The 22,720-nt window shown below is 44.6% G+C and overlaps 2 protein-coding genes across 7 annotated transcripts in view; one reads left to right on the top strand and one right to left on the bottom strand.

The window, feature by feature from the left end:
• The window catches only part of PHC1 (polyhomeotic homolog 1), a 29,079-nt gene extending 20,514 nt beyond the window's left edge, over positions 1–8,565 (top strand). For all 6 annotated transcript variants that reach the window (XM_033174039.1, XM_033174041.1, XM_033174040.1 and 3 more), the window contains 5 exons: positions 16–130; positions 624–732; positions 1,880–2,027; positions 6,686–6,917; positions 7,548–8,565. In XM_033174039.1, coding sequence (XP_033029930.1) covers positions 16–130; positions 624–732; positions 1,880–2,027; positions 6,686–6,917; positions 7,548–7,702 — 759 coding nt within the window. In that variant the 3' untranslated portion in view covers positions 7,703–8,565. The remainder of the gene's footprint in view (positions 1–15; positions 131–623; positions 733–1,879; positions 2,028–6,685; positions 6,918–7,547) is intronic.
• Positions 8,566–11,902: 3,337 nt separating this feature from the next.
• On the bottom strand, positions 11,903–22,026 carry M6PR (mannose-6-phosphate receptor, cation dependent). The gene is made up of 7 exons (XM_033174043.1): positions 21,841–22,026; positions 19,783–19,955; positions 16,609–16,769; positions 16,407–16,516; positions 15,726–15,856; positions 13,542–13,668; positions 11,903–12,413 (listed from the first exon to the last, which is right to left on the bottom strand). The coding sequence occupies exons 2-7, from the start codon at positions 19,938–19,940 to the stop codon at positions 12,291–12,293; spliced, it is 810 nt and encodes a 269-aa protein (XP_033029934.1). The 5' UTR covers positions 19,941–19,955; positions 21,841–22,026; the 3' UTR covers positions 11,903–12,290.
• Positions 22,027–22,720: the final 694 nt, after the last annotated feature.

Raw genomic sequence — 22,720 nt, 5'->3', positions numbered from 1 at the left:
ATGTCTTGAATGCAGGTGGGCTGCTCTCAGCTCCTAAAAGAATTTGAAAAACCCCTTCAGGGAGGAGTTCCCTCTAGGCAAACTGAGAACCAGCCTAGCAACTCCCCAGGAGGGGAAAGCATTGCTGCAGGTGAGTCCCCTCTAGGGACTGCAGTCGATGAGAAGGAACAGGGTGGGGTTAGGGTCTTTCAAGTTCTATGTTCACATTTTTCACCTTTGTCAAACCTGTAGGTTACTGAGAGCCAAGCCAAATGCTTAGCTTTAATTACTCTTTCTTGAAAGGGTGCCCAGGGAAAGGAGAAGGAGTGGAGGTGCTGTATTGGATCACATGGTTTATACTGAAGCACTACCCATTTTATCTGTGGAATAAGGAAGAGCACCACTTCACACACTCAAAATAAGCATAGGTGAACAAGGGATGTGCTTTTGTTACACACAGCTTTGCAGAGCTAACAGCTAATGGGGTTTCCAGTTCTTTCTCTTTGGGGAGTCTCCCATACTTGGCTTTCAACAGAGAGTATAGCTTGCTATCAAACAGACAGTCTTAAGCTTGCATTCTGATGTTGCTGGTTAATGAAGCTAGTTGTTTTACTATTAAGTGTCTGCTTCTCTTGCTTCCTCAGAGCAAGACAAGAAAGGGAATCTGCTGAAATGCGAGTTCTGTGGAAAATACGGCCCAGCCAATCAATTTCGTGGTTCCAAAAGGTTCTGTTCTGTAACATGTGCCAAGAGGTAATGGTGCTTGGAAACTCCTCCTTGAGACTCGATAATGATGGAGCCAGTTGTGTTTCCCTGGGGATACCATTCCACAGGTGGGAGCCACCCCTGCAAAGTAAAGTCATTTTACTGTGGTCAATGACCAGTATCAGGATAAAATCACTGAAAAGGCCTGTTGTCACGTGGTTACCCTCTGCACCTCCTTTGAGTGAGCACTTGTAGAAGGGGCCCCAATGGACTGCAGAACCTGGGCTGGTAGAGGCACTTGTTGAGCTACTCTGAAGCTTTATGGGTCAAAACCAGCACTTTGAATAGAGACTGGAAACTAATCAGTAGCCACTGCTGTTGGGCCAGAACCGATGTAATATTTTCAGCTCTTCTGGTCTCGGTCTCACCACCGAATTCTGCACCAGAAGTATTTTCCAAAACATCTTCAGAGTCAGCTGCGCTTGCAAAGCATTGAAGTATCCTAAACTAGAGGCTACCAGAGCATAAAAAACTGAAGGTTATCCCTGTCCAGATAGGGTTACAGTTGGGCCACCAGCCAAAGCTGATGGAAGGCACTTTGTGCCTCCAAAGCCACTATATATCACTCTTAGTTCTTCTCCTTTGTTAGAAGGAAGTCTTCCTCTCCTAGGATAACTCCACTAATTGGACAGGACAGGGACATTATGCAGAAGTAGTCATATGGTTCCCTGCCTCTCCCAACCCCCCTGGGACTTACCCCATTAGTAGACGGATGCCTCCTTCCACCCTCTCAAGAGGAAGTACCTTTTCAATAAGTACCCTTTCTGAATAGCACCTAGAATGTTTCAGGCACCTTTATAATGAATTATTTCCCTGGAAAGCAAGTCTGAAAGTTGAGGTTAAACCTGTACAGTGTTACCTGGGTATTATGGTTGCCTTTCCCATTGGATTCCTCAAGCCCAGATTTAGAGGGTAATAATTTAGAGGCTGTATGTTGTTTCTACCTCCTGATGGAAAGATCTCAATAAGCCCGATTAGATGGCTGATGCAGGAACGACTCTTCAAGTAGGGCTTGAGCACCCACATACTCAAAACAGTTTTGCTGGAAAAGGACTAGCACGTTAGAATTTCCAGCTTGCAGAGGAATTCTCAAATGAGCCTTGTTACATTTATTCTTCCTTCTTTCTTGTGCCAGGTACAATGTGGGCTGCAGTCACCAACTTCGGCTGCAAAGGAAAAAAATGAAGGAGCTCCAGGAAGCAAACTATGCCCGACGACGACGGGGGCCTCGGCGTAGCAGCTCAGAGATTGCCCGAGCCAAGATACAGGGCAAGCGTCACCGGGTAAGGGTATACTTCCATCCCTCATTCCTCCTTGCCTAGGACAGCAGAGTTTCACCTGCTCTGGTGCTGTGAGGGGCTTATCTGGCAGGGACTGGAGGTCTTTTAAGTCTGTTGCTTAAAATATTTATACCCTGCCGTTCTTATATAAATAACAGCATACAGCACTGTAAAAACAAGAATAAAAGAAACATCAATTAAAGCCATCAATAAAACACTTCAAAAGGAGATGAGGGCAATATTTGCTAAGGTCGTTGGAAGTACTGGAATTGTACTTAAGACCCCACAGAACCTGGCCAAAGCCAAGGGGAAATATTTCCAAAAGATAGAGATTACATTATTGCCTTCTTTGGAGCTTTTGAGGCTCCTTTGAGAGAACAGTGGCCTAATCTTTGACCCTCCAGAACTGTAGTTGTTGAGTAAAAACACACCTTTAACTTGCTGAAGGAATGTATGGTCCTCTATAAGCTCCTACACAAGATACCCAAGTGGCTCTGCTTGGTTATGTATGTTGAATGGGGATTAATTATTGGGGAATGCATGACAGAAAGGAGCTACCGACCCACAAATTACACAAGACTTGTCTCCAGTTGTGTTGACCACAGACTCCCAACTCAAATAAGGGCTAGAAAATACTGCCTTTGCATCATATGCCATCCTGACTGTTACACAGTTGTCCGTCAGTGGCGTAAGTTCCAATATTAAAGCCAAGCTTTAATATTTAGTTATATTTAGTTATATTTATATTTAGTTATATTTAAAAACCTGGAACTGGAGACTTAAAACCCAGATTAAATCTGGCCACGAGAATTTCTCCACCACGAGAAAAATTCCCAGACAGGTGGAAACTCCAAGTTGCCAGACTTTGGTGAAGAGAATCTTGTACTTTAGTGAAGGAGAGTGCACATTTGTTACTTAATTCATAATAAGTAAACTGCTGTTTAGGGACGTGGGTGGCGCTGTGGTCTAAACCACTGAGCCTAGGGCTTGCCGATCGGAAGGTTGGCGGTTTGAATCCCCGCAATGGGGTGAGCTCCCGTTGCTCGGCCCCAGCTCCTGCCAACCTAGCAGTTCAAAAGCACGCCAAAGTGCAAGTAGATGACTTCCGGCTGGCGACGCCATAGCGGGTGGTCGGGGCTGCTTCGGCTGCGAGGCGCCCGATCCATCCCAGGGGTTAGGAGCCGCGCTACCGCAGCGCGCGGCTCCGGTTGGGGTGCGGGAAGAGCGTCCCGCACCCTGGGCTCCCCGGCTGTGCCCGCGGAGGCTCCGAACCCTTCCCCTACCCCCCTGTAAAGGGGGAGTGGGGGTGAAGGGACAACGGAGCCGGGCTTACGGGGATATGCCCCAACCGGGATGCAAATGCGGCGGCAAAGCCCGCGGTGAGCGTCCAAGTTCTACCTGTGAAGAATGGAGCTAAAGGAACCCGGTGGTCGTGAGTAAATAATCTTGGCAGAAATCGTGTTTTTGGAACGATCCGGGGGGAAGGAGAAAGGCAGCCTGCCTCCCTCCCTTCGAGCCTAAGAAATTAACCAATTTGAGGGATTGCTGCCACAGAACTGGTTATAAAGTATCTAAAATCGATACATGAGACTGGCAAACTTTTTTCTTGGGAAGCTAACTAGCGGAAAATATCTCTATTTAAAGTTGCGGTGTTTGCGCTCCAGCTTAGGAAAATGGCGACGAACAAAGAGACAGGAGAAGAAATATGATACCCACTTCCTCCTCCTCTGCCAGTATGCTGGGTTTCGTCCTTGAACTGGTATTGAACTCTGGACTAACAGATGAACAAAGGCTCACTGCCTTGAAGGTGGAACTAATTTACAGAAAAGTCAAAGTCTTGTGTGGGGGTCTGAAATGGAACCAACTGCCCACAGAGGAGGCTAACAAAACTTTTGACACTTTGGAAGGAAATCTTGTCAAAGAGCTGAGAGGATGGATGGAAAGATGGGAAGAAATGAATGAGCTACTTCGGAGAAGAAATTCGCTTGTTGGGGGTGGCAGCCCCAAGGCGATGTTAAGATTTGCTATATCCAGTCCCCGAGGTGTGAGCTCGGGGGCCAGGGACAGAGAATTAAGGTATTTACAAGAAGAAAAGGAATGCTACAAAGAACCGGAGAAGCTGAGAGAGGGAGAGTTGGATACCTCGGAGCTCGTGGCAAGGAGAGCTTTGGACTGTGCCTGGATCTGTGGACGTTGGGAGAGGGAAGTTGCATGGAAGTTCAGTGCTGATGCCATCAGGAGAAGAAGAATGGACAGAGGGGGTGTGGGGTGAAGTATTAAGTAAAATCTAAAGCAATCTGTTATGGTATTTTGAAATCGGAGGGTGAACACTGTCAACAATAGTTTGTTTTATTATTTGTTTGAATATGAAAAGAGATATTTCAAGTTTTTATGTTATCAGCAGCAGTTCAAAGGATAGAAGAGATAGATTTGATGAGGATGATTTGTGAGGACTTATAAGGATGTAGTATAAATGAAGTCATTTTAAGTGGTTTAAGTTTATAGATTAAGATGATTAAGACTAAGATGAAGATTAAGATGAATGTTTTACTTTATATATATAATTAAGTTTAATTTTTTTTAAATGAAGAGGTTAAAAAGTAGATTATGGATATAAACTCGAAGGTGAAAAGGCAGGGGAAGTCAACTGTCAAGATTGGAAAAAGAAATTTTTTTTTTTGTAGATGTCTAATTAAGAAGAAAAATCATGGCAATTTTTGTATAAGATGTGTAATTGTATTTGTTTTGTATGTGTATAAATGTAGGTGTGGTTAAGGTTGTATGTTGTTATAAGTAAAAATGTCAATAAATTCTTATAAAAAAAAAAAACAAAGTGCAAGTAGATAAATAGGTACCTCTCCGGTGGGAAGGTAAACAGTGTTTCCGTACGCTGTTCTGGTTTCACCAGAAGCGGCTTAATCATGCTGGCCACATGACCCAGAAAAACTGTCTGCGGACAAACATCGGCTCCCTCAGCCAGTAGAGCGAGATGAGTGCCACGACCCCAGAGTCGTTCGTGACTGGACTTAACTGTCAGGGGTCCTTTACCTTTACCTTTTTTAAACTGCTGATCTCTAATGCCACCACTAGAGGTCAGGTGGGATCCTCTGGATAAGCCCCTCTGATGCCCAGTCTTTCTACTTAGAGACTATTGAGTTCTACCTTACACACATCCTTGGGTCAGAGATCAAGGCCAGGTGTTTTTGTTTCTATCCCTTAGTAAATGAGGAACACGAACATGTTTTTATGTTGGCCTATGGCCATAATAAAGATTCTTCAGGAATCCTTTTTTCTCTTCTAAGACATACCCTTTGAGGTGGACTGTGTGCTTATAATGAATTCTTACTCCACTAAAAGATCCAGGGAAGTTACATAGCAACACCTATCTCCTTGCAAAACAAAGGGGATGGCCCCCTCCTTATATCTTTGCACATCTTTCTCCTCTGTGCTTACTAGGAAGATGGCAATTTTCTGTGGACTCTTAAAACGTTCAGTTACTGGACGTGGTCTCTGCTCCCTCAGTACATAGATTACTGAATAAGCAAGAAGAATCTACCTATCAGCAGGTGCCTGTCCTACTCCTTCTTGTAAACTAGGATTGCACTGTTCGTTCATGGGAATATGGGTAGGGGCTGTATAAAAATAAGTAGGTTGAACTGCCTTTGGAACAGTAGTCCAACCTGGAGAGGCTGGCCTGAGTTAACCCAGATTTGCACTGTTCTGTCCCCTGTGTTTTGTTTCTAATCAATTATCTGAGAGAGCATCCAAACAATATGTCACATCTGATTAGATTTGTGATCTGACATAAGAAAAAATTAATATCCTATGTCTGGTGTATGCTTACACTCAGACATAGGATATTGCATTTTCCGTACATCAGATGAGACCTTTAATCCCTGGTGATATACTATTTAGATACTCTCAAAGATGTCTAATTAGAAACAAGACACAATGGACATGCCATCCTTATGAAAAAGGAGGGACAGAAGAGCACCAAGCCAGGTAAATGATCAGTATTTCCAAATCTTGTTCAGTGTTCCAGAACAGTACCAGAGTATGTACATTTTCAATCTCTTGAGATGAAGCTAACACAGTTAACTGGTCTTGAGCTCTAGAATATTTAGTAGCTTGGGCCCAGTATGTACTTGATAACTTTGTTCTCCCCACATTCATTACCATGATCAATTAAGAGTGCCATGCAGACACTGTTTCTCTGACAGTCTAATTGCAGTGCAACAGCTCCCAAGATACCTGCTAAAGGTAAAGGGACCCCTGACCATTAGGTACAGTCGTGAACGACTCTGGGGTTGCGGCGCTCATCTCGCTTTACTGGCCGAGGGAGCAGGTATACAGCCACTGGGTCATGTGGCCAGCATGACTAAGCTGCTTCTGGTGAACCAGAGCAGCGCACGGAAACGCCATTTACCTTCCCGCTGGAGCGGTACCTATTTATCTACTTGCACTTTGACGTGCTTTCGAACTGCTAGGTTGGCAGGAGCTGGGACTGAACAACGGGAGCTCACCCCGTCGCGGGGATTCGAACTGCCGACCTTCTGATCAGCAAGCCCTAGTCTTGTGCATCACCTTAGGTTTTTTCTATGACTTCCCCCCACCTAAGGATTTCCTCCTCTTCTTTTATTTCTGGTGCTTGCATCTTTCAGGGCCAAGAAGACTCTAGTAGAGGATCTGATAACTCCAGTTATGATGAAGCATTGTCCCCAACATCTCCAGGACCCCTTTCAGTGAGGGCTAGTCATGGGGAGAGAGACCTTGCCAGCTCCAACATGTCTCAGCCTACCCCTGACCTCCATGGCATCAACCCGGTCTTCCTCTCCAGCAACCCCAGCCGTTGGAGTGTAGAGGAAGTGTATGAGTTCATTGCATCTCTGCAAGGTGAGTCTGACACCAGCAGAAGAGAAGGAGTGAGATTAGACGACAAGGTGCTTAGGTATAACCGAGGTTTCAGTCTGTGGAACGGTAATTTACAGTCATACCTTGGATCCCAAATGCCTTGGCTCCTGAAAGATCGAAACCCAGAAGTGAGTGTTCCAGTTTTCAAACTATTTTCGGAAGCCAAATGTCCTGCGGGGCTTCTGATTGGCTGCAGGAGTTTCCTGCAGGCAATCAGAAGCCACACTTTGGTTTCCGAACATTTTGGAAGTCGAATGAACTTCCTGAACGGATTCCATTTGACTTCCACGGTACCACTGTACTACGAACACTATTCTGCGTGCTCCAGGACTTATGAAGGTCATGACGATAGAGGACTTATCTGTGTTAACATAGCATAATCATTGAAAATGTGAGCTGTAGCCTAGGAAATTCTGTTTCAGCCAGCTTTCCTTCAGCAAGCCTTTATTCTTTCGGTCACTCACCTCAGACCTGTTGTGAGAATTCTCAAGATTGCTAAGGGATTTGATACAAACATCCTGTTCTTCAAAATGACATCAGCTGCTTGCCTCTTTGACATCTCACAAGCTGTTTTGTTTTTGTTTTGTTTTTTTTGCTTCTTGAATCCTATAGGCTGCCAGGAGATTGCGGAGGAGTTTCGGTCGCAGGAGATTGACGGTCAGGCTTTGCTCCTACTGAAGGAAGAGCACCTTATGAGTGCCATGAATATCAAGCTGGGTCCTGCCCTCAAGATCTGTGCCAAGATCAACATCCTCAAAGAGACCTAGTAACGCAAGAAGCCAGAGTTCTCACCCTCTTTCCACTGGGACCATTTCAAGCTCTCAACACTGAATTGAGGGAAACTGGCCTCTCTTAAAAGCCAGTCTTGGTGCTACATGGAGGAAGTATATCTCCCCAGGAGGCCTTGAAACACCTCTTCAAGAGCATCTCATGTTGCCTGAAAATTAGCCTCTGAATCGTTCTTGTGGCAATAAAGCAAGGATGATGAGTGTTCTGTGGTGAGGCTTCTCAGAGGGAGGGCTGAGAAGGACCCTTCCTCTTCTCAGAATTAGAGTTGCTTTTGTTTTCTCATTTTCCTGCCCATGCGGTCTTTCCCCCTTCTACACAGATTAATTTTTCCAGGGAACCAGTTAGTACTGAAGTTTGGGAATGGGTTCTCTTGATGAGGGAGGGAGGGGAAGTTGGAAGGTCCTTTAAATGACGCCTTTCTCAGTTCATAGCGTCACGTGGAAGTAAGTAGCAAACTGACCCCATACAGAACACTGGAAAGTGTTCTGGATCACTTAAGGATTGGAGCTTGTTCATGCCTAAATAGGACCCTTGGCAAGACAACACGAGCACTTCTGTGATATCAAGGGATTTTTTAAAGAAAAACTTTAATTCTACATGTCTTGTGGAGTTGGAAGATGCCATTCAATATCCAAAGGAGAATCCAATTGTACTGAAGTACCATTTGTTTCTATCTTGCTTTTGAATTTTTTTCTTTTACTAGTTTTGTATCTTGCCCTCCCCCTGAGAGCATATGGGACAAAGCTTCTTCTAGCAGGTTTGTATCTCCTGTTAGAAGCCTGTTTATTTTTGTTTATTATACAAATATTCTCTTCAGTAAAAAGAATGCTTCAAAATTTAAGTTGCCGGTCCTCTTGTGGCCTGATTTTTCTTTCTCCCCAACTTTCCTGATACACCAGTGCAATAGTTTCACTTGGAGATGTATGGCAGGTTGAAATGAAGGCAAGCTTTGTTGCTGTTCATGTTAAATCATTCAAAAGTAGGGTACAGCTTTGCTTTTAACTACAAAAGGGATTTGTTACAATTCATACAGAGCATGTTCAAAATCTTAGTTTTGATGTAACCTGTATGTCTGTCTCAAAGTCTGTACCTTTCAAATTTTATGTTGTGTCTGACAGTTTATACTAGGACAGGTGTTTCCACTGTTCTGTGCTTGCATATTTCAGGCTTGTCCCAATCAGTGGTAATATCTAGTACTAATCATTACCCCCTTTGAAGTATGACTCTTCCAGTAATAGGTTTAGGGCAGTTCACAGTGTCTGCTGGATGATAGCCATGGCTTTTGGTCAAGGATGTGTTTTTCCATTCCTTTTTCCAACTACTGTTTTTAACAGTTTTTTAAAGCAGTGTAATTGGAGGAGGGGGACATGTACTGAGCAGGGGAGCTATGGAGAAAGCTTTACTTGTACTTATAAAGCTAGGTGTGATATTTGTCACTGTAGATTGCAGTTAAGGATACTGAAATTTGTTAACTGTGTTAACTTCAAATCTGAGATTGAAACTGTATGTCCTCTGCTACAGTTCTGGAACACTGAACAAGATTTAGCAATATTTCTTGGAGTATAGTAGTTTAAAACAATTAAACCTACCTTGCAATCATTTGTAGAGATTTCCATATATTTCTATAGGAGTTTACTCATTTCTGTCGGAAACCTAAGTGTGCTTAATATCTTAGCATAAAGCTCAGCTTAAGCATATTTACTTCTGCTTAGTAGAAATAGTGTTTAATAAGTTCTATCTGCCAAAATGTCACCTTTAAACTTTTTGAATGGTAGGGTTTGTAGTATTTTCACAACTCAAGTAGCCTTTTAAAGCCCACTAGAGGGAACCAGAGTTTTGGCAGTATTACTTCATGCCTACCAGCTGGGATTCATGCCTTAGCTTTCTGGACTGTTGGCTCAACCAAGTTTCCTTCCATTGCACCAGACCATCTTCCCCACCTCCTGCCCCAAGTTTGACATGGATTGTCCACCTGTTATTTGATGTCACAGTGACATCAAGCAAGCAGTTTTTGCCCACAAGGTTTGAAATCAACCTGGAAAGCACTGATGGGAAGCTGATTGTTGGGTCTTGTAAAGTACTGTGCTTGGGGTTTAAGACTCCATGATGTCAGATACAGGTTCGTGTGTGGGGCTTGGTGATCTAACTAGGGATCCCAATACGGCCAAGTGCATGTTTTCTAAACTGACCCAAATCTGAACACAAAGTTTAATATCACTAACAAATGAGAGCTTTTAACCACAAGTATAGAATCTTTCTTAAGTACTCTGGAGAATCAAGTGTGCTTAGATTTCCTGTGACATTAGTTAATAGCGATCACCATTTTAGTGTGAATTTGAAGAGATTATAATAGTTATTATGGGGAAGGTGGGGGAAGCAGCAACCATCTCATGGTGTGTGCTGGTTCATACTTAACTACAAGAATAGCTTACATAATGCTATGGTACTAAGCAAAAAGGTGTGGCTGAGGCAGCCTTTGACAGCATGTTTATGTGAAGCACTGTACTGCCCCAAATATAAGCTGCCACTTTTTTTCCAAATTCCGCCAGTGAAAAGTTAAAGTGTGGCTTTTATTCACGACCTTACACTGTCAGCAAAACTGTGAGGCACCCCCCCCCAAAGAAGCAGCCCCAGAGTGTGGGTAAACAGCCTCTCCCAAGCCACCAGAAAGAAGAGGGAAAGGGGGGAGGCTGCTGGCAAAGTGGCGTGGCTCCCCCCAGGAAGCAGCTCGGGTATTGTCATTTTTCCTCCTCCCCGCTACAATTTTAAAGGTGTGGCTTTATTTGCGGGTGCAGCTTATATTTGGGCCAATACAGTAGTTGATATTCCTAGTCCTTGAATTCTAAACTAGATACAGGTAACTGAAATTTAAGCACTCTCCAAGTTCTGTGTTTGATTACTGAGCTATGTTCCCTCTTGTGTGGCTGGGAGAGCAGGAAAGTAGTATTTAACAAGGTTAATTTGCTGCAGCTTTCTTTGACTTAAGAGACAAAAATGGTGGGGGAACCTCCAGCCCTTCCATGTTGTTAAATTCCAACTCCCATCAGCATGATCCTAGCTGCAGTCTATGATTAACTCACAAACACACAGTTCAGGGCTTCAAGCCATTTTAATTTTAAAGTTGTGTCTTTGTACAAAGTTATTTTAAACACCACCATGAAAAAGTGACCATTGCAGTGACCATATCCCTGTTGGAGGGAACTTGAGACACTTGATGCAGCTTTGTTTATCTAATTTCATTCCAGCTGATCATTGCTCGAGTCAGAAAAGAGGAGATTCTGCCCTGCTGTGTACCCCACAGAATGCTGCCCAGTTTGAACCACCAGCTCTCCCTACGAAGTAAATATATTATTCCTCACAAGAGATAGCTGGTGTTACTAGTGAATTCAGGAGACTTTGAACTGTAAATGGCTTATCTTCGAAAGTAAGGAATATTTTTGAGCTGCAGCTCTGATCTCTTCAGTAGGTGATAGCATAGCATGTACCAAGTAAAGAAAGCAATCTCTTAAAGCAACAGACCTATCATGTCCCAATCCCTCCAGGAAGCAGATGAAGGTGCAATTTAGATTAGCATCCCTACTGAGAACAGACCAGCAGTGATGTTTGCACTAGTCTGGAAGGATAAAAGTTTATTCCATAGGTTTTTGTGGACTAACCACCCAGACAGACTTTCATTCCTTATTCTCCTGTTGAAATACCAAGAGGACTGGTGTTCCTTATATTTTTCAACCTCCGCCACAAGCACATATACAACTAAAGCTAGATAATTCCTCTTTCTCGTAAAGCATTTAAAGGAAGTGATAATGCAGGGATTGCACTCAGGTGCCCCCGCTGTTTTCAGAAACTTTCTTTCTTTGCCTCTGAAGTCTCCACCTCTATTTCAATTCAGGCCATATAGCAAAATATACATATTATTGCCATCATCATGTACCAGCGACTGGAAAACAAAGACGACCTCAAATCTACTTTTAATTCATACTTTAAGATGGACGAGTCTCCAGACTGTCTTGTCTACTGCATCTTAAAAAGGTGAATCTAAAAATGCAAGGAAAGCTCCCACACCTTTCAAGGAAAATGTACAAATGAATAATTGAAAATAGAAATCCAGTGTTTTGTAGAATAAAGCCCATACAAAATATGTAAAAGCTCTCAATCCCAGCCACTCTACCCCCCCACCCACCCCCCATACCCAAGGCTACTAGTATTTCCCTGCACCTTCAGGTTCTTCCCTTTAACATCACATACTGAAGTCCCCCCTTGCTGCTCCATTCCAAACCTACAAGCAATTCTTCATAAGTTGAGGAAAATCAGCCTCAGCAGGCAATCTAGAGAAGCATTTGCCCTTCAGGGCTCTGTCCAGTCCCCCCATTTCAAAGTTTGTTACCACAGATTTACATTCATAAAAGCCCCAAGCCCCAGTCCCAGTACTCATTCATAGCAGGAGAGGAAAAACGGGGCAGCCATGGTAAAAAGCAAGCCGCTTAAGGGGTGATCACAAGAAAGATGAAGGGGAAGTGACCAGGTGAGACCCGCTTATGTGAACAAACAGGGAAGGAAAAGAAAAGATCACATTGGTAGCAAATGGTCATCTCGCTCTTCAGACTCTTCTCCTAGTTGGTCATCACCAACACCACGATACGCAGCTGGTACATTCCTTGGTTTCGACCGGCACACAAAATCACAGCCATCCTGTAAACACACACAGGTTAATGTACTAATGCCAGACCATGAATAGTGATTGCAATATTAGCCCCTGTCTCCATTCAGATTTCACCTCTTAGCATGATTTGAGGACCTCAATGCTGAAGGGACTATAGAAGACATGCCAGCCAAATAAGCACAACTGCCATACCTAAAGCACATCAAAGGCTTTGCATAGGCAACTAGTAAGTAAAAGCTTAGCATGAGAGCATCAGTTCAGAACTTCCCACAAGGAAACAAGCCTAGGCTGCGACAACTGCCTCCCAGACAACTCTCAAGGGAAGCCCATTGACAGGAATTTATTAGCTGCAATCTCCCAACAAAAACAACAGCTATATTTGGACAATACAATAAATCCGTTTATTTAGCCGGACACACGCCGCCTCTCATTCAGTGCAGCTACAAAGAATTGAAAGGCTCTGATTCCTTCTGATTAAACAGTGTATCATTTTGTCCAAATGCAAACGGTAATCTCAAATCATTAGTTGACACAATGCAACTTCAAACCATGGCTACGATAGTGGCTTATATCAACAAATATTAGTAAAGATTAACCACAGTCCGGCATTAGACATCATACTAAATGGCAAGTAATAAAAATTGTTAACAAGCTGGGTCCCCAAGCTTCACTGCAGCTTCTTTACATAGGGGTGGGGGCATCTTTTCTGTCTAGGGGGGCCCATTTTTATCTCCTTCCCCTGGAGGGCTGAATATGACAGGTGGGCATCACTATGGTGTCAGGTGATGCTGTGCTTTGAAGCCCAAATTGTCAGGACTTCAAAGAACAGCACTGGGCTGTTTGAAAGTCCTTCGTTTTAGCGAGATTCTGATGCAAACCAGCTCCTTAATCAGGATGGCGTTTGTCAGGATTCAAACCCATCCTCCCACACATCAGCTGATGTCATGAGGAAAATGGCTTTGCGGGCTATGACTGGTCCACAGGTTGGAGGTTACCCAGGCCTGCTTAAAACAAGATTCATCAAAATGCCTGAATGCGCATACATCTTTCCTGTGGCACAGCCAGAAGCAGCTTGTGTGCATGATATCAGATGCAAACTCTGGAAGAATCACAGGTTGCTCCTTCTACTGTACGGATTTGTCTGTTTTGCTACTTACTGCCACTAGGTTGCCCAGATCTTGCCAGAAGGCCAAGTGGGGGAACTGCTCCATGCCTTTTGCTCCCACCAGCAGACGCTGGTAAAGAAATCCCCCAATGAGGTACACTGTAACCAATGGAGCAAGCCTGAAAGAGAAGGTTAAAATACAAACAAAACAGGAAGGCAAAAGCTATAATGATTTCTAATAAAACTCAGAACTTGATGTTCTCTTTCAAACTGCTTAAGAACTTATAATGAGGCTGACTGGCATAGGAGATTCCAACCTTTATGGTATAATATGTGTTACTCCTAAAGCGTCTAGTCAAATTCTAATTTTGAGCAACCAGAGGAAAGCCCAATGTGCACAACTTTAGGCTTAATGGTTGTTAGGTATCACACTTAAGTATACACAGCAGCATAAAATATGGGAAGGGAATAGGGATCAATATGGCAGGCAAATTATTTGCCCAGAAATGGGGAGGAAAATGGGTACACTTTAGGGAAGCTAAATTGCAGGCTACACTTGATGACATTTGTGCAAGTTTATTTCCCTGTACAGTGGTACCTTGGGTTACAAACGCTTTGGGTTACAAACTCCGCTAACCTGGAAGTAGTTGCCCCGGGTTGCGAACTTAGCCCCAGGATGGGAATGGAAATCGTGCGACAGTGGTAGGCCCCATTAGCGAAAGCACGCCTCAGGTTAAGAACAGTTTCGGGTTAAGAACGGACCTCCGGAATGAATTAAGTTCACAACCCGAGGTACCACTGTATCCGTTTGTAACATCCAAATCTTCTAACATCTTTTGAGATTTGCTGAAGTCCAATCAGAAGCTGTGCTTATAATTCGTGTCTAAACAGTGAGCAGTAATTTAGGCTCTCCTGTGCATCTATGAAATCCCAAGGCCCAGGGCATTTGCCACATGTATAATACAAACCAGAGCTTTCTAAACTGTGTGTTGTGACAAGTTAGTGTGTCGGTTGCAGTGTGTAGGTGTGTCACACAAATGCAAATGCTCCCCGCACTCCTCCCAGGGCTGGAAAGGGGTTAGTTTAACCTCTGGTTTGCTAGTAAAACTTAATAATTACTGTGTCGTGAAATGATGCATGTCTAAAAAGTGTGTCACAAACATGAAAAGTTTGGAAAGCTCTGATATAAACACATGCCATACTGTCATGCCTGACTAAATATTTACCAGGAAGCCAGTGCCCCTAACTACATATGTATTCTTTTGTCTTAAAGCTACTGCCTTGGGATAAACCTTCCATTTCCCATGGCCAAAGACCTTTACTTCAGTCACCCTATGCTCAATACAAAACCTGCTGATTCTGTGGAATCGCCTTTACAGAAATGTGTCTTGTGGATAAACTTTCAGCAGATTACTTTTCTAGACCCTTTCTAACAAGGCACTGAAAGTAGGGAAGAGCACCATGGTACCCTTCGGTAATGGAGGACAATGTGTTCCACCATTGCAGTTCTACCCTGTATGCTCATTTGACAAGGGCAATACTGGGAATACTAATGTCCAATACCACTTGTACTCTTCAGAGCCCCATTTTGTCCCCAATTCTGTTTAAAATCTGTACTGAACTGCCAAGTGAGATCCTCTGAAAAGCTGCAATACTTGCTCACCAAGTCCTGAGAAAGTGAAGATACTTGTTGGTAGGGTGTGTGCCTGTTTTGAGAGGTAGTTCCCAGCCTATTTTAGATGGGGTTGCACTTTGCAGCTTTGAACGCTTTCTAGCCTTTAAGTGGCATCTATGGCGTGAAGTGCTGTCTACATGCTCAGTCTGGTGCCCACCCACACCCACCCAAACAGAAACAGCCACTATTCAGGAACAGGTAACATACAACTTACACTGCCGTGATGCACTGAATAGGAGGACGCATTTGAAATTTCAACTAGTCCAAAGTACAGGTCTTAAGATTGTTCACTGGTAAAGATACACATATACCCCAGGCTGTTGATACCAAATCTCATGTCTTTCTGACACCAAGTAAATAACTTATTGTTGAAACCAGGCACTATTAAATTGTATTATCAGACTGGCTTTTATCTCCCAAGTTGCTCTGATGCTCCTCTGTTTTAACTGTTATTTTCATTTATTAACCCCCCTTTTTTTTGTTTAAAAAGAATATGCATGTAAGCTACCCTGGAAATTGCTAAACTGAAGATGGAGTATTAAAACTTTTAGGCAAACTTACGTAATGAGCAATATAGAGCCAATACTTAAGTGAGAGTCTTCTGGAGGGCAGGCCAAGCTGCTCTCTAACTCAAAGAGGTAGAAGCATTCCTCAATCTTTTCTCGCTCTTCTGACACCATGGTGAAACCACTCTGTTTGTGGGAAGACAGCAGACTCATGGAAGCCCAGCAAAATACACATATCACCTTAAATATATACAAGGACAAAGTTCCGTCCTTCCCCAGAGATCTATGTTAGTCAATGTCCTTCATCTTCTTCAAGAGCCATCTAATAGTGCCAACCTCCCACTTCTGAGTGAGCGAAATACATGTTCAGATAAATATATGCTGTAGGCCTCCTGGGCTGTACTTTAAAATGCTGGTAGGAGGCTCTGTGTTTGACTCTTTCTTTACAACAGGAACTTCCCAGTCCTCCCGGTGGCCCTGGAGTACCCTTCCTCAAAATGTGTTCATTTTCTAAGTGACCAGCCTTTCCCCTCCCACCAACATATAAGTTCAAGCATAGTGGTATCCCTGCCAAGTTGAATACAGTAATCTCCTTTTCCAAACATGCAATTCAGCTCTTAAATTATACCCAGTGTGATTAATACTGGAGGTAGTGTAATGAGGGGTGACTCCTAACCATTGGCCAATATACCCTGGAATTTTTTTTTTTTAATAACCCTTTCCAGTAGCTACTCACTGCTAGTGTCTTCTTGTTGCAGGTGATCATTACTATGGCTTTTCTCTGCTCCTTCCCACAGTGGGTACTATAGGGGTCTCCCCCCTTATAGGTCAGTAAAATCCATGAACCTGCCAAGACAGAAAACCAAGACATCCTGTGAGGCATATGTGGTATTGGAAGAGCAATGGATAAGAGTTGTTGAGGGATAAAGGTATCTTACTTCCACTGGCAATATGAGTCTCGTTGATTCGTCCCAACACCGTTATCTGTTGCTTATTGTTGATCTGCACCAGGCCAGAATTGTTCTTATTGGTAGCATTTTGACACACCCGGAACTTGTAGGTGTATTTCTCACCTTCACTCTCACCTTCGATTTCAAAACTGCAGAGGGAGATGCCACAAAGAGAAGGCTTACAGACATTGGTGCTCACACATTTGTGGGGGTGGGAGGGATCCTAACCATAGTCCTTCCCACTCAAATTAAGGAGTATCTATACCAGCCAGAACCCTCTTTCATTCCAAATTCCATTAGGAGAGCTTTGCACAAACTTTTTTTTTTTAAATCGCACTCTACAAATTCTGCTGTAAAGTGAATGAGAAACACCCCAAATCTTGAGGAATAAAAAATGAGATCAGCATGTATCTCCTTCATTTTTAAAAAAATAAATAATAATTTGTTACCTGCTCTTTACAAGAAGTCCCAGGGTGGGGAATACAAATTAAAATACAACTGTATTTAAAATCCAAAAGCTGAAAACACTGATCTTAGTAAAACAATACAGCTTCGGATACAGAAAACTCACATTCAGCCACCCCCAAAATGCCTGAGTGAAAACGTGTGCATGTCACCAAAATGTATATAACGTAGACAGGAAGCATACACACACACACGGGGCAGCAAGTTCCAGGGTTTAGTGGCCATCACAAAGAAGGCTTTCTCAGATACTGTTGATCCAAAGCATGGATCACAGGTGCCAAGCCTTCTCTGCAAATCAGCCAGAGCTAGAAATAAGCACTCCTTGCTCTGAAGTCACCAGGGACTGAAGTGACAGAGCTGGATCGAAGAGCACCCCCTATCCATGGCAGTGTGACATCCCAACCCCATTTCATGAAACTGTCTTGTCTTGATTCAGTTTCAATTTAAGAGTCTTCATTCAGCCTATTGCCACTTACAGGCACTGGTCAGGATCCTGAACGGCCTCTTCCAATTCTGACATAACAAGAGATAGAGCTGAGCATCATTGGCATTATGTGTTCCTGGCAACTTCATATACCGTATTTTCCGGCGTATAAGGTGACTGGGCATATAAGACGACCCCCAACTTTTCCAGTTAAAATATAGTGTTTGAGATATACTCGACCACAGATTCTCCACCCGGCGTATAAGAAGACCCCCGACTTTTGAGAAGATTTTCCTGGATTAAAAAGTGCCTCGCCAGACGAAAAACTCGCTAGACGAAAGGCATTTGCTAACGAAAGGTTGACTCGCAAGACGAATTTTGCTATGGGCGCGACTCGCAAGACGAAAAATTTTCACGTCCCCCCCCCCCCGTCAAACCGCGCTTCCCCCGTTGGTGCTTCGCAAGATGAAATTTTCGCTAGACGACAGCACTCGCAGAACGAATTAATTTCATCTTGCGAGGCACCACTGTAGTCTTATACGCCAGAATATACAGTAGATGTTGAACAACAAGGGTGTTAAGATGAAGCTCTGTGGGACACCACAAGTCAATTCCGCTGGGTGGAACAATGTCATTCCACTTCCAATCATCTCCAGGAACCTGTCTTGCTGGCATGAACTGAACCACTGCAAAACAATACCTTCCATACTCAGAGCCAGGCCAGAAAGATATCATAGTGAAAGGAATCAAGAGGTGTGGAAAGTTTGAGAGGAATCAACTCCTCCTGCCTCTCTCCCAACAGACATTATCTGGCAGGGCAGCTAAGGCAGTTTAGGCTCCGTCTCTGGGACTGAAGCCAGTTTGAAATCAATTTGGATAATCTACTTCCTCCAATAGTGCCTCCAGGTGGCTTTCTGCCATCCTCTCAAGATTGTGACCAGGCAATTGTTATTTGACACTTCTGGTCCTCAAGAGGGCAATGGTGCACCTTCTCCTTCAAGGAAGGCAGCAGATCCCCCTTCTGCAGTAAGGCACTGATCAGTCCTTGAGCCCACTCCACTAATCCCCTCTGGATAGCTGTGTAAGTCATGATGGACAACGGTCAGTCAGCCAAACTATAATCAGCTTCTCCACTGAGCCAACAGATTTTTTTAAAAGTATTTTTTATTAAAGATTTTCTTGATTTACAAGGGTATGTGCAATGTCTCTCTCGTATTTTTTCCATGTAATATTTTTACAAATCATGCTCACCAGTTGTAATGATGACCTCTGAAGCACCATCTCAATAGACCCTCCACCCCATGGGTGATACCATCGGAGGGAATCCAAACTATATCAGGAAATGGTCCATCCAGGAAAACGGCCTCATTACAAACCCCACTATCAATTGAACCAAGCTATCCCACTCTGTTGCAAAGACCAGGTCCAGAGTATGTTTGTTTGGACACATGGGTTGCACCACTGATTGATCAGGACAAATCTATGGTTGTCCAGGTGGCCATGAGGTCCCAAGCTAGTTCACTGGAGGCTGAATTGGAGTGGGTGTTGAAGGTATGTGGCACCACTCTGGAAGGATTGTCCAACACCATGCTCAAGATAACCTTCAGGTTAGCAAAGGAAGTGCCCTGCAATGGGGTGGACAAGAGACCAGCAGCATCCCCAGTCTGTTCCAATGACTCAACACCATGAAACCCCTCAAATCTAGTCAGCAGGGTTTGGCCTCATTAGGGATTACAGCTGTGACTCCCCAACCCAGTTGGGATTGGTGCCATGTCAAGTAGCTGGAGACCAAAAGCTGAGTTAACACCTGATCTTCCCAGCCTGCTCACCCAGGTGTCAATAATGAATATTTGCATATTTCCTTTTGCAGATTTTGTAATGCGGATTGGTGGGGAAAGTATTCAAGTAGTGCAAGAACAGAGAGGTGCTGTTAGATTATATCTGAGACGTCCTCAGTAAGGACATTAAGTATCAATACCAGGTGTCTACAAGGCCTCATGAAGAACAAAATATTGCCAATGAGCTGTTAATTTTATTGGGGGGGGGGAATAAACTCCTTCAGCACCCATCTTTTCACAACAGGAACACAATCGCTATGAGCAAGTAGAATTCTTATGAGAATCACTTGTTGACACTAGCCAGGCCTGACAAACAGCTAAGGTGGTTGGATATTCCCCAAGGGCAGTGACTCAAAAATCCCTCTTGAGCAATTGCTCCTGTCATTGGCTACATTGAAGCCACCCCAACAAGTCGATCAGCCACAGGCACTGTACCTTTTGCCGAAAATTGGCTTCAACCTCTCCAGCAGCTTCTTTTCTTTTGTGGATTCACTGCCTTCTTCCCCAAGTAGATCACATTCATTGTCCTTTGCCATCACCGAGGTTATGAGGGCTAGCAGCACAGCATGGAAGCAAGAGTGAGCCAGGAACATTCTACAAGCAGTTGTCTAGAGTAAGGGCAGGTAAAGAAGAACAGGTGTAGACAAGGCGTTAATATGGCAGCCTGACATGAAACCTGAGTTGCAGAGATCAACTGAACATTCAACACCTACTTTTTCATTATGGCTTTTACATGGAAAGGTGGACATTCTATAAGCAATCTCACAGTCCAAAATTAAGAGACGACTGGAATATTAGTCTCACATAAATGACAACCTGAAATAATTTGGCACTGAGAGAGGGGAAATTCACTACTTAAGACAGAAGCGGCCAACTGGATCCACTCAGTAGGCTGAATCCTTATTTCCCCCAACAGATACGTTTCACATCCTCTCTTTGAAATGTATGAAGTACATCTTCTGTTCAGTGTTTCTTACTATCGTTATGTCTCATCTCAAACCATTCTCAGAAACTGCTGTTAATTCTGCATTGTCACACGCTATTTTTATGTTGTTAATCAGGGGTCAGCCAACTTTTTCAGCAGGGGGCTGGTTCACTGTCCCTCAGACCTTGTGGGGGGCCGGACTATACTTTTTGGGGGGAAATGAACGAATTTCTATGCCCCACAAATAACCCAGAGATGCATTTTAAATAAAAGCACACATTCTACTCATGTAAAAACACCAGGCAGGCCCCACAAATAACCCAGAGATGCGTTTTAAATAAAAGGACACATTCTACTCATGTAAAAACACGCTTATTCCCGGACCGTCTGCGGGCCTTAGTTTGGGGACCCCTGTTGTTAATCATTAAACCAAGAAGTGAGCATCTCATAAACGATGATTCACTCAGACCACACATGGAAGCTTTTAAAAATCAGTCAGTATGTGCTTGCTTTCTTTTTTTTTGCATTTCAAGCCATCCAAATGTAGGTGGGCTGCATGATAATTTCTGCAAACGTATTTGCAAGGCTAGCCTAATGTATTTGATGCATGAATAGTCACCTTCTTTCTAACTACGGGTACAACACGGACAAATTTTAAGCAGCTCATAAAGTGCCATTGACTTTGTTGATAAATTTTAATACGTATTTATTAGCTCACTTGAAAGAGCCATTTTGGCGAAATTGCCAGTTGCAGCAAAGGAATATGACAGTGTCATCTTGCTCAGGTTCTGAGCGTGGCCAATCATGTTGGAAATGTTCACTCTGGCTGCTCTAACTCTGGGTGTGGGCTCTGAAAGATTAATCCAGGAAAAGTCAACATCCTCTCAGTAACTGAGAATCCAGTCTCACCCTTGATAGTCCGAAATGGATGTTTTGGGGATGCAGCATTTGAAACATTAAATCCTAAGGATTTGGGGTTAGGAGGGGAGGAGGTAGCCCTTGTGTTCAGAATTGCAAAGAATCTGTGCCAGAGATGGGTGGAGAGAGCTTTGGAAGGAGCCGCATACAGGTGGTGGCGGGGGTGGCACGAAACTGCTGAGGCGGCCTCGTTCCCGTCACTCGAGTGGCGGGGGAAAAGCGCAACTCGGAACGCGCCACCGGGCACCCACGTGCCTTCGGCTCACGTGTCCGCCCCGCTTCGTGTACAGACGTAACGAATCGCGCGCGTGTCCCTGCAACGGGTTCGCCCTTCCGCATGGCAGGCCCCGGGCGGCGAGGCCGCCTGCTGCTCCCCCTCTCTACCTCACCCCTGCAAAGCCCTTCCCTGACCCACCCGCTCCCCAAGTGCCTGCAAAGCCCCGCCATTCTCACAACTCGACTGCCGCCAGAGGCGAGAAAGTCCGCGCGACGCCTGAGCTTTCGGAGGAGGAGGAGGGGGTGGGGGTCCCACGTGTCCTCCGCCCCCTCACCTCTCTCGCTCAGCTCCGCTCCGCCCCCCGGAGCCTGAAGCAAGCGAGGTGCGGCTGTGGGGAGAGGGGGAAGGGGAAGGAAAGAAGGGTCGGGGTCACCTGGGGCTGCCACGTTCCAGTGCGGCGCTCGACGTCGCGTCACGGCCTTCCTCCCCGCGCCTGTCGCCGGCCCCCGAAGCCGTTACCGGAGCCCGGAGGAGGAGGAAGAGGAGGGTGGCTCGTGACCAGTCATGCTACACAAGCGGAAGAGGAAGCAGCTGCCCGTGCCGTACTGCCTAACGCTCATCCTCTTGTCGACCGGAAGGAGGAAGCGGGGTAAGGGACGGTTTTTGGTCCAATCGGGTTGAAAGGGCTTGCCGAGTCGTTTCGTCTTCACCTACCTCCGGCCCCGCCTTCCCTTTTGCTTGCATCCTGACCAATGAGAGGCGGAGGAGCGGGTTCGGGGGCGGGGCTTCGGCGTGACAGGCGGCTCGGGGCCCAACCCGGTTGGCGAGAAGCCTCTGTTCCAGTGCTTGGTGTTTAAGTAGATCTCGACGACGACGAGGAGGCGGCGGCGGGTGAAGGCGAGGGCGGCTCTCATTGGATCTTCAGCGGCTGTCACGGGATTGTCACGATCCCTCCCTCCCTCCCCTTCACACTTGGAATATCTGCCCGTTTATTATATGAATGGGATAAACAAAATAAAATGTTGTGCCGTGTGTGTGTGTATGTGTGTTATTGTGATGTTCGCTATTATGCTACGCGCTTTTGGTGCTTAAGTGGTGCAAGCCGCATCGGTGACCTTTGGATGAAGGGCGGTGTATACAAATTTTATAAACAAGATTAAAATGAATAACATATTTGCGTTTTTATATCGCACTTTTTTCACCTCTAGGAGCTCAAAAGTTTAGCACGGGGTTCTTCCCCTTCCTCTTCGCAGCAATTGCTTTTCTCCTACATAATTCTAGCTTTTATTTTTAAATCGGCATTTCCCCTAAAG

The sequence above is a fragment of the Lacerta agilis genome, chromosome 16 (assembly GCF_009819535.1).
Source record: "Lacerta agilis isolate rLacAgi1 chromosome 16, rLacAgi1.pri, whole genome shotgun sequence".
Classification (NCBI taxonomy): domain Eukaryota; kingdom Metazoa; phylum Chordata; class Lepidosauria; order Squamata; family Lacertidae; genus Lacerta; species Lacerta agilis.
The sequence above is the reverse complement of the archived record's forward strand: the minus strand, read 5'-3'. Positions and strand labels throughout refer to the sequence as shown.

Excerpts from the sequence above, each read along its gene's own strand:
- M6PR (XM_033174043.1), bottom strand. The coding sequence starts at position 19,940 with ATGTTCCTGGCTCACTCTTGCTTCCATGCTGTGCTGCTAGCCCTCATA. Across the intron at positions 16,770-19,782 it reads AAGCCAATTTTCGGCAAAAG|TTTTGAAATCGAAGGTGAGA; the intron begins GTACAGTGCCTG and ends CTCCCTCTGCAG. Across the intron at positions 12,414-13,541 it reads ATCTGGGCAACCTAGTGGCA|GATGGCTGTGATTTTGTGTG; the intron begins GTAAGTAGCAAA and ends GTGTGTTTACAG.